This window comes from Panicum hallii, chromosome 5 (genome assembly GCF_002211085.1).
Source record: "Panicum hallii strain FIL2 chromosome 5, PHallii_v3.1, whole genome shotgun sequence".
NCBI classification, from domain to species: Eukaryota; Viridiplantae; Streptophyta; class Magnoliopsida; order Poales; family Poaceae; genus Panicum; species Panicum hallii.
Genome location: NC_038046.1, coordinates 55,065,170 through 55,076,639, shown reverse-complemented (window position 1 = coordinate 55,076,639; position 11,470 = coordinate 55,065,170). Strand labels below are relative to the sequence as shown.

Below are 11,470 nucleotides of genomic sequence, written 5' to 3'. Positions count from 1 at the left end.
GTGTGCGATCGTGCATCGAGCACGCGCCGCCTGGCACCGCAAGCGCGTACTGCATCCTCGCGCCGGGCTAACGTGGCAAGAGGAAAGAAGCCTAGGCGTACGTCGTCGTCAGCGCTCGCCCGCTAACGCGTCGACGCGTGGGGCCCGCGCGACACCCGTCGAGACGCGGGCACTTGCCCACGGCTGAGCGACGAGGGGGCCCCGTCGATCTGTGTCGCCGCCTCGTGAGGCCGCTCGCGCGCGTGCTCGCACCCGCTGGCTTCGGCGGCCGCGGGACAAATGCGCCAGGTCGTGCCGTCCCGTGGACGCGGCGGCGGCGGCGGCGGCGGCTTTCGATCGGCTCCGGCGCCGCATGCGGGGCGGATCGCCGGCGGCCGCTTCCTGAGTCCTGACGACGCGGCGGCGGTTTTCTTTCGGCTGGCCGCCCGGCAGCGCGCTTCACGGCGGCCGCATCGGTTCCGGTCAGGAACGAACTCAGGATCGCGATCTTGAACGCTCCTGCGCTTCAAGGGCGGGTCGCAAGGTCTGGTGTGTCAAGAGTGAGTTCTTCTCGTCGATTCCCCCAACCTCTCCCCTCCGGACCATCTCTAGGTTAATTTGGACGTCGATCCAAAGAGACAAACTGAATCCAGTTCTTTGTTCTTCTACAGAATAATAATTTGTATCCAGCCATCCAGGTGACGCCAGGGTAATGGATTTGCTGCTTCGCCTTGCAGTTTACAGGCATGGAAGCATGCTGGTTCCCGTACAGAACAGTGTGATTTCTCTGTTCTCGAGACTCCAATTTCTGATCTGGCACACGAAATCATCACAGACATATGTTTTTTCGTCACAAAATCGTATTCTTTTTCAGGCGAAGATTATGATCAATGAACAACATCAAAACGACGGCAAGGATGGCACGGTGGCCCAGCCCAGCAGCCAGACTGGCCCCCGGTCTGCTACATCCCCGTCTCACCACGCAGGCACGAGCTCAATCATGCTAGACTCTGTAAACGGGAACTAACATTAGTAGATTCTGCATCTGATTGCATAGCAAAATATAAGTTAGCATTTAGCATTTATGCATAACGACGAGAAGTAATATAATGATTTAGTCGACTGACATCCATTTCAGATTGCAGGCTATACAAACAGGACTCCATGGTTAAGTGCATGACCCCCTATCCTGTGACTAGCTTATACCAATGCTAAATCAGAAATGCATCATAACCCACTTGTCATCACATTGATACAAAATGAATTGCTAAGCTTAATCAGGAAACAGGCAGAAGAGATGTCCTGCCAGTGCAATCCTGTTAACCCCCCCCCCCCCCCCTCTCCCCCCTCTCTTTTTTGCGATGATTAGGGATGGTTCCTACATGGCCAACAGAGCCCTCTGACGAGACTTTTGATGGAAGGCCGGCCATCACAGCATTGAGGTTAGTTATTGTTCACTACGCATGGTTGTCTAGTGCTAGAATGTCAAATAAAGAAGTTTTGCCCATTCACTGCAAATCAGCACATAAACAAAGTGTTGCTCTTGGGCCACACTAGAAGAAAATAACTAAAAATTAGCTGCATCCAAAGAAACATGGCTGGTGTTCCCTTATTTCCTGCTTATCACCAATCTAAATGTAAGAATCAGTACCCCTAGTCTCAAGACGCAATTTTATTTGTAATATGAATGCTAGCATTTTCCCTTGTCTTACAGAATACCAGTGATAGGATGGAACTTTTAAAACCATACAGCACTGCATAAACAGGGTAGAAAATATTGATGCTAAGAAACCTATGCCAAGCTTGAGATTTTTCTTAAAATAAAAAATAACAAACCAACCAGGTGTCATGTGTCATTTCATCAATAAAGTCAAAGCTGTGAGATGATGAAGTAGTCATTAAAAAAGCCACACAATTTTTGAATGATCTTAGCCTGAACCAGGCACAAAGATGGCAGCCAGAAAACGGTTCCATTTGCCTACTTCTTGGATTTTGTATCCCTCAAAGCATTTCTCAGTAGATCCTCCAGCTTCCCTAGCTCATCGGCATCTGATGCTTTGGCATTGTTTTGGAGAGACCTTCAGGTTGATGCAACAGTAATCCTTTTATCATTACCCAAAAAAAATTCAGGAGAAATTGTGGAAACAGAATGTTACCAGGTTGTGATCTCCCTAAACCTTGACTTCAAATCTGAAGAAGCATCATCTTGGTTCTGCACCAATATATCCTAGTCAGTATATTTATCAAAAGATCAACATTATAGCTTTTTTTAGTATTTTACTTGGATTGTACAAGCAGAACATTATTTGTGGTGCAAACGGATCATTTTGTTTATGCTGCCAAGTGTAGCTATATATATAGAATTGGGGGATTGACTGGATTCTACAATATGACCAAAGCTGCTAGCTTCAGGTTCCATATCTGAAATTGAATAGCATGTTATGGATTGGAAAAGCCATATTGAGATTTTACATTGTTTCTATTTTGGGATGCTTCATTCACATTTCTTCTTGCTCTAGCAAATTGCTGATAGCCGTCATATGTATGTTCTATGCTGAAAAAGGGGAAAACGTCAGCAGATTAGCTCATTCTGTAATGACCTCTTGGAAAACCAGTTTATAATCACCTCCTGGAACATCACTGTAGTTAGCTTGATTGGAGATATGTTATATGAATTAGATCCTCTAGTGTCCTATGGAATATGCATTATCCAGATATGTTTTAGAGTTTCATTCACCTCTATTCTACTCGAGTACTATCAGCTCTATCTATTTCAGTATGTTCTATTTTCTAACTTTATTTGTAGCTTTTATAGCGAAGGACCTATCGATATAGATTTTTTCACACAAAATAGGCGCATACCTTCCTTACCATCTCACCTAGAGATTTTCCTAGAGATTTTTCTTTTGAAGTAACCAGTGGAGGTCAGGACCTTTTTAGTACCGGTGGTAACACCAACCGGTACTTAACAATATTAACCAATATTAAAAATATTCTATATATTTTATTCTTATCATCATTTACATCCATTTTGGATTCTAAACAATCACTCGGATATCTATAGATATGGATGCAACAAATGCACATTAATTACCCAAATGGCATACAGGTCCACTTATTTATTAAGCATAAGCTTAAGGAAAACTAGCTTAGAAGCTAAATTCCAAGCAAAATTGTGATGCAGCTAGTTTGAATCGGAAATTATTTTAACGACTCCCTTGACACGAACTCCTTCAACAAACCAACATTGCTAATCAAGATTTTGTTCCAATATCTTTTATTGGAATTAGTAATATTACAATGACCTATTACCAAAAATTACTATGTGACACTAGCTTGACATGCCATGATGACATGATTTATATGTCTAGGCATTACAACATGAATATTACTAATTTTATTGTTGCGTTATCAGTTTTACAAACAATCAATAGATTGATAGAAATATGTTTACTAGTACCAAATAACCAAGTAGCTAAACCATTCTTTCCGAAAGAAACCTAAATTGTTATAAATATTTTGTTCACAATATCTATCAATTATAAAGAAAAGTTGACAAATAGAGTAACGAGAACTTTCTCCTATCAAGTTTCCAATACTTCGAACATCTAGAAACATAAAACGTGCTAAGGTGATATGGTCCTATATACTAGTAGAGCATTGCTTTGATGATGCAAAGGTAATTGTGTAAATACTTAGTCACTTGTCTGCAATCCTTTTCAGTTAGATTTGTATCTCTTGTCTATTGTATTTTTATTTGTTATTTATTCTTTTACTATTTTACAAGGTTGGGGCTATTATACCATCAATCTACAAGAAGTAACTTCAAGAAGGGTCCCACTTGTATCATAAGAGTGAGTAGAGTAAATAATTGTATTATCGCACTCTTCTTTCCAAACATTGAGTTACCTTTTTATGTTACTCTTAAATCTAAAAACAAGATGATAAAAATTTGATAATACTAAGTATAAAATTATAGCATTTCAAATAAATGAGTTTACACAAGAGCATGGACTTTCCTTTTCATATCCATGTATACTAATAATAATGTTGAAACTTTCGTATCATATATGCTGGCATCATCCATGTTGCAACTTTCTTTTGAAATCTCGACATTGCACCATATTTTTGTATATGGAAAACTGAAGGATCAATGTAGGTTTTTCTTAATCCATGCAGACTATATGGTATGATGGGGGTGCCCTCCAACTAGAATCATCTATGATTTTTTTTTTGCAATGCAACATGTTAGATAAAATTATGCTTCAACCAAATTCAAAATGGATACAATAGTCACATGCATTGCAAATACTGTGCACAATAAATCGAAGTTACACTAAAATATATTAAATGATCAAGATAATATACGATAATAAAATAATAATACATAATATAAAGTTTACTACATTTGTATTAGACTACCAAACACACTACATAAGCACCACTAAAAGGCTTCACTAACTACGATAATGAATATTATGGTTCATTCCAACTTTGGAATTAGAACTATATAATTTTTCTATGAACACACTAAAATTAATTATAGCTATTACATCTGCCTTAAACGCAGAATAAAGTAAATACCGGCAAATTCACAATTAAATGGACGAATTCCTTATGTAGGTTTCACTATGATTAATCAAATAATTATTTGATCACTTATTGCCAAATATAGGTCGTGCTCATTCATCTTAATGAATAGAGCATGAAGCAGTCTCTAGTCCAAGGATAGGGTAGATGTTAGGCGCCGAAGGTTGTCAATGGGTTTAGGGTGAAGGAGTTTGTATTTACTACTCCCTTCGATCATAAAGATAATTTGTTTTAGAGTTGTTCTAAGTTAAATATTTTAACCATCAATAGTGATCAGGATATCACCATACTGGATACATCTAAGATTTGATCTTCTACGGGTTACGAGTCGTCACCAACTTGGTCTTCACGTCCGAGATTTGGTATCGTTCACCATTAGTCCCTGCGTACCAACTCCGTCTGTCGACACCGTCGCATGTATCTCTTTGTCGCCTGGTTACGACTACTTCCTCAACAAATACGACTACTCGGTGCCTCGATCGATTTCGATCGACTACTTCAACAACTCGTGCGACTACTTCCGACTACTTCAATAACTCGTACGACTACTTTCTGCTACTTTAACAACTTCTACAACTACTTCCGATTATCTTCAACAAATCGTACGACTACTTCCTACTACTTCAACAACTCTTCAACAACTCGTACGACTACTTCTGACTCCTTCAATAACTCATACAATTGCTTCTTGTGTGACCACGATAAGGTGCCGCATCACCTATTTTGAGCCAAGTCGGTCTTGTATCGTGTCGGGCCTTAAAGCCAGGTTGAGGACGCCCCCATCTGGTCGCTCTCAACCCTAGGATGTTCCCCCTTTCGGTATAAACTCAGTAGCAGCCGTCACATTAGGTTTTGGATTTGGCTTAGTTCTAGTTTTCTATCGAGAAATAAATCTCATTGATCGTAACTGTGACGTCGAATTCTTTTGATGTGAATCAGAAACCCGTTCTTCTTCTACACCACTGTGGCGATAAGGCTTTTTATGATCAGAGCTTGAATCCCATCTTGTTCTTTGCTTCATATACATCTTCAATTTCAGATTGCATATTGCGAGTTTACCCTTTTTTGCTTGTGTTCTTCGATTCGCTTGTAGGGAAGCTTCTTGAGGTCAATCAAGTTGTGCTTGATTGATAACCAACGGAGCAAGTGGTGTGACGGTTGCAGGGGTTTGAATCGTGACTTATTAGAAACCCGGATCGCCAACATCATGACTCCCATCAATTAAATTTGCCATACCTATCAGAAGATCGGGCAAGTGCTACATCAAGTGGTATCAGGATCCAGGTTAACCGTGAGATATACTTTCGTGTTTCCTTTAGATTCACCTTGTTTTCATTACCTACGGTCCACAAAAAGCTAAATTTTTTTTTACACTTTTCATTGTCCTATCACCTATTTTAGCATTTGCAATTTTATTTCAGATTTGCTTTGTTGAGTTTGTGTCCGTGGTCGAGTCGTTGTTGCTGGTTTAGTGTGTTCGTGCTCGTAGTTCAATCATCCGTCTCTGTTTTTGTTTCCGCCGTTATCCCATCTATCTTTACCCAAACAACAAGTCGAGCTTCACGTTACTTGACTTGCCCCGCTAGCCACCTTGTGTAAACTGTCACCGCGCAATCCCTAAATAGGTTGAAAGCTGTCGTATGTTTTACGCCTTGCATCGCAGCCCTCCTTATTTCATCTGGCGATACCTATTGTTGCATACACCAAGGACACTTTGCCCTAACTTGTTCTATCTTGTTTTTCCTCTCAAAAACCCTGATTCGGAGGTCCTTCCTTAAATCAGGCATAACTTTTCTCTCGTAACTTGGATTGGGGCAAACTATTTTCTAAATCGTGTGAAATTTAATTTTGCATCCAACCGTGACCCGGGGAACCCAGTCGCAGCGAAAATAGAACCCCAAAATTCGCTTTCTAAGTGGGAGATCTCAAGCTCCAAAGTTGTTGCACGCTTTTCAGAGAACGTGCCTGATTTTCTGTAGACCACATTTTAACTCTATTCAGGCTAAAACTTTTTGTGATTTTAGGCCATTTGTTCCTTGTTTGGAGAAAAATATAATAAAAGTAGTTGAAACAATAACAACAACAGGAGGAAAAATTAGAAAAATAGACAAAAATAATTGCATGAGTTGCTAGTTGCTTGTTCTTAAAAACACATAAGTTTGCAGCATATGGTTTGTCATACTAGGTTCATGATAAAATATAATTTTATAATATATAACTCTTTCTATTTGTAATAATACATTTTGTAGAAAATGGTAAGTGTGGCAATGTACTAAGCTAATGTTGACGCCACACTAAGATAATACTATATATATATATGAAAAAATTATTCTACACGCGCTTGTAGCTACTTCTATATGTGTATCTCATGATGTCGGACGTATGTGACCCAACGAAAGGTATATACGAGGTATATGTGATCATACTAGACCATCTGTAATGATATATACTTTAACTTTGTGACCATACATGGAGTATATGTGACAATACATGGAGTATATGTACATACTTATTTTTATATATTAATACTAATACATAATCATGATATATTAAAAAAATAAGAATACTTTTGAAATTTTTCGTTTAAAGTATATTAGAATTAGTATATAAGCTTACTCAAAGCGATAAATAAGTATATGAACATACTCACAATGACATACTGATTAAGAGTAACTGCAAGCGAGTGTAGATAAACTTTATATATATATATATATATATATATATATATATATATATATATATATGCGCGCGGATAATGTGAAGGTAGTGCAGGTGATGATGTGGTTGAGGGCCTATAACTAGCAACTAAGCACACAAAAGTTAAAGTTATAAGCTCTTCTAATTTTGATAATGATATTATCTCTTTGTATCAACGCTGAGCTAATAGCGATCTAATGAATGAGAAAGTTTTGGATATGACAGTTAGTGTACGAGCCCTTGATAAAGCAAAAAAACCGTATATTTGTATTCAATTGAATTTTATATTCTGACAAGGGAAATCTATTATTAGAAAATACTATTACTTTTTGCCCTTTGCATATAAGTGCTGTAGTGGGAATTGGCTAGGGAACGCATATTTTTCTTTTCTGATATGAACAATTTGGTATATATGATATATGAAACTAAATCGCGTCCAAAAGAAAAATTCTTAAACAGCGTCTCAACCGATTAAAATTTTTAGATTAGTAGCAACTACTACTATGGAACAATGGTTCCTTCTAACAATATTTTGCCAATATTCTCCCAAAAAAAATACTTGCCAATGATATGGGAAATGAATGTCCTTGATAAATGACATCATTCCCTCAAAAAATGACATCAGCCTGACTAGTCAATACCTACTATCTAGTTTCCCTCATAAAGACACGTACACATACTCATTGAGACGGCTGTATATTCTAGAGATTGCTTAAAAGACAACCCTACGACTTATTGGTTGCTAGGGTTCTTTTTGGGAGGGTTTGTACCAGCTCATCTTCGTGTCTCTTGCACAAACCGATATCGGCTCATCTTCACCTGTTTCTTGCAAAGCAATATCGTCTGGCTCGTCTTCACTTATTTTGTGCAACCCAAGTATGAAGCCATTTCGCAAATCATGGTAAAAATAAATTAGAAGTTGGATGAAGCCAACTTATTATAACAGCCTATCGTTTGCTAGGGTTTGTAGGGGCATGTCTTCACCTGTCTTGTGCAAACCGGTACCGGCTCATCTTCATCTGTTTTGCGCAAACCGATATTAGCTCCTCTTCATCTGCCTTGCGCAATCCAATGCAAGTATGAAGCTATTTTACAAACAAAAGCTAAAATGAGTAAGTTGGACGAAGTCATTTTGTATTCATCGATGGAGCCACTTTAGGAAACCTCTCATCAAAAACAACCAAATAGACTTAAACTTCAGTAGCATGCTGTACTATACTCAAAAGATATTTTTTTTCTCAATTCAGTAATCCTCATCCACGACACAAGAAAATACCACGCATAGTAGCGCTCAGGGACAGCTAATGTGACGCCTTTGTACCTTGTCCTAATTAAAATATTGTATAAGACTTCAAATTGTTTTCGGAAATACCTATTAGACCAACCATACGAAAAGATATGGCTCAGTTTCTAGCAGCTGTGGGCGAACAGGGAAAAGCTCAAGTATCAAATTTAAACAAAGCGGTTAGTACGAATCTCGATGACTAATGATCAGCAAAGAAAAGGGACACAATTGGCTCGAGCAGTCGAGACCCTTCCCTCACATCCGCGCGCGAACCACGTGCGCTGGAACAAGGAAGCTGAGCTAGCTGCTGCTCCTGGCTATGCGGAAGCAAGAGCAAGCAGCGGGGCAGCGCACACCCCGGCCGCCCGGCCGTACGCCGGAGCAGGAAGAGATCCGGAGCAGGCAGTCATGAAGGGTGGTAGCTCGGGGATATATATTGGTTCAAGCTCACATGGCGTGCACGGGGACGGGAGGCTCGCCGGCGAGCGTGGTCGTCTACCTATCAACCGCCGCCGAAAACAGAGCACTACGTCTCTCGATCCCGATTGGGCTGGGGGTGGATGAGGAAGCAAGCAATTCAGAGGGGGAGGGAGGGAGGGAGGCGGGAGCCGCGGGGACGAACCTGGCGGATGATGAGTACTCGTAGAGCTTGCCGGCGGGGGAGAAGACGAGGAGCACGACCTCGGCGTCGCAGAGCAGCGAGAGCTCGAAGGCCTTCTTGAAGAGCCCCGTGCGGCGCTTGAAGAAGCGCACCTGCCGGCTCAGCCTGTCCTGGAACCGCCGGAGCTGCACGCGGCCGCGCGGCGCCATGGATGGACCCTGCCGCCCTCCGTCGGGAATCCCGGCCTGCCTCAGCCAATCGCCGGTCGGAGTGGAAGACTGGAGAGACGAGAGAGAACCCGGAGTGGGGCCGTGGGGAGCGGGGCGGAGAGGGGACGGGGTGGGGCCCGGCGGTCAGAGAGCGCGGCGCTTCGGCCCTTGTCCCTTCTCATTGGCCCCTGTAATCTGCTGACGAGTGTACTACTCCTTGGCAACAGAAAACTACTGTAGCTGGTGAAGCGAAGCGAAACGACGCCTCGTCAGATTCCAGACGGAGCAGACGTGGCGGCCCGGCCGCGCAGGCGCGACGTGTGCCCGGCAGCCGGCATTAATGGGTTGCACTGTGCCGCTGTCGCACGCGTCGCAACCGTGGGTGCTGTGCTCGACCGAGCCCATTAGTCCACGTGGCAGCAGCTTACGGCGTCGTCCATGGCGTCCTTGCCGGAGGCTTCGAGCTGCAGCTGCCAGGAGGACGCCGAAGTCGGAATGCTTGACGGTGTGTCATCCTTGTGCTCAGCAGCTCATCATCTTTGTATCGTCGAAAACAGCCACTAGCGCAGAGGGGACATGTCAGGGGTGAAACTGATACATGCCGGCATCTTCTTTTCTCTCTAGACTATCTCCAGCGGGCGCCCGTAAAACGTTCTGTTCTCCAAATATAGAGGTTACTGTGCCGCTGCACCGTTCCATCGGCATCCTCCATCGCGTCCGGTAAAATGGAGGAGGACGAGTGCGTCCCGCACAGATGAAGGGGGGACCGGCGTCCTCCATCCCTGTCGCCCCTTCCGCGCGCGCGCGGGAGGAAACTGCCGGCCAGGGGAGGCGGCGGGCGCGGAGGAGGGGGCGGCGCGCGGAGGAGGGGGCGGCGGGCGGAAGCAGAGGCGGCGAGGCAGGGGCGCGGAGGAGGGGGCGGCGCGCGGCGGGGCAGGGGCGGCGCGCGGCGGGGCAGGGGCGCGGAGGAGGGGACGGCCGCGGAGGAGGGGGCGGCGGGCGGAAGCAGAGGCGGCGGGCGGAGGGGGCGGCGGGCGGAAGCAGAGGCGGCGGGGCAGGGGCGCGGAGGAGGGGGCGGCCGCGGAGGAGGGGGCGGGCGCGGGAGGAGGGGGCGGCCGCGGAGGAGGCGGCGGGCGCGGAGGAGGGGGCGGCGCACGGGAGGAGGCGGAGGAGGGAGGAGGGAGGGGCGCGGGAGGAGGCGGCGGGCGCGGAGGAGGGGGCGGCGCGCGGGAGGAGGCGGAGGAGGGAGGAGGGAGGGGCGCGGGAGGAGGCGGAGGAGGGAGGAGGGAGGGGCGCGGGAGGAGGGAGGAGGGGCCGGCGCGGCGCGGAGGAGGGGGCGGGCGCGGAGGAGGGAGGGGGCGGGCGCGGGAGGAGGCGGAGGAGGGAGGGGGCGGGCGCGGAGGAGGGGGCGGAGGGGGAGGGGGCACCGGGCGCGGAGGAGGAGGGGCGCGGAGGGGGAGGGGCGGGCGCGGAGGAGGGGGCGGAGGGGAGGGGGCGCCGGGCGCGGAGGAGGAGGGGCGCGGAGGGGGAGGGGGCGGCGGGCGCGGAGGGGGAGGGGGCGCCGGGCGCGGAGGAGGAGGGGGCGCGGGGGGAGGGGGCGCCGGGCGCGGAGGGGGGCGGAGGAGGAGGGGGCGGCGTGGGGAGAGGGTAGTTGGAAGAAAGCATAGAAAATTGAGGTGGGGTATAGAGGATGGAAATAGAGGATATTGTTGGAGTTAAATTTGGTATAGAGAATGAAGTTGATATGGAGGATGGATATAGAGGATGAGATTTAGGGGATATCGTTGGAGATAGCCTTACAATCTGATTTCTCCCTTATGTCTGTATTTCCATGCATTATTCCCCTTTGTTTCGTTTCGTCAAGCAGATGGCATAAGAGGAGGAGATTAGCCTGTATGGCCAAGGAGAGAAGCAACGGAGCACGGAAGAAGAGGACGATGACGGAGAAAGAACTAGCTGCCAACTGTACAGCTGACCGAGTTCTCGAGGTGGCAGCATGCGACTTCTGCACAGTGGCGGATTTGGCCAAGAGATGTAGAAGAGCTGATATCTTCTTCACCCCTTTTCTCTCTTCCCCTAGCTTCTCCTTGCTTCTAGTAGGGGGGGCTC

At 45.5% G+C, this 11,470-nt stretch overlaps 1 protein-coding gene and 1 long non-coding RNA gene across 2 annotated transcripts; one reads left to right on the top strand and one right to left on the bottom strand.

Moving 5' to 3' along the window:
* The first annotated feature begins 208 nt into the window (after positions 1 to 208).
* On the top strand, positions 209 to 1,370 carry LOC112894215. The gene is made up of 3 exons (XR_003228968.1): positions 209 to 528; positions 651 to 688; positions 854 to 1,370. It is a non-coding gene; the product is annotated as an uncharacterized LOC112894215 (long non-coding RNA).
* Positions 1,370 to 9,477, bottom strand: LOC112894214 (MADS-box transcription factor 51-like). The gene is made up of 4 exons (XM_025961848.1): positions 9,174 to 9,477; positions 2,452 to 2,533; positions 2,136 to 2,191; positions 1,370 to 2,057 (listed from the first exon to the last, which is right to left on the bottom strand). Exons 1-4 carry the CDS (start codon positions 9,359 to 9,361, stop codon positions 1,958 to 1,960), a joined length of 426 nt encoding a protein of 141 aa, XP_025817633.1. The 5' UTR covers positions 9,362 to 9,477; the 3' UTR covers positions 1,370 to 1,957.
* Positions 9,478 to 11,470: the final 1,993 nt, after the last annotated feature.

Excerpts from the sequence above, each read along its gene's own strand:
- LOC112894214 (XM_025961848.1), bottom strand. The coding sequence starts at position 9,361 with ATGGCGCCGCGCGGCCGCGTGCAGCTCCGGCGGTTCCAGGACAGGCTG. Across the intron at positions 2,534-9,173 it reads GAGTACTCATCATCCGCCAG|CATAGAACATACATATGACG; the intron begins GTTCGTCCCCGC and ends CCCCTTTTTCAG. Across the intron at positions 2,058-2,135 it reads TTTAGGGAGATCACAACCTG|GTCTCTCCAAAACAATGCCA; the intron begins GTAACATTCTGT and ends ATCAACCTGAAG.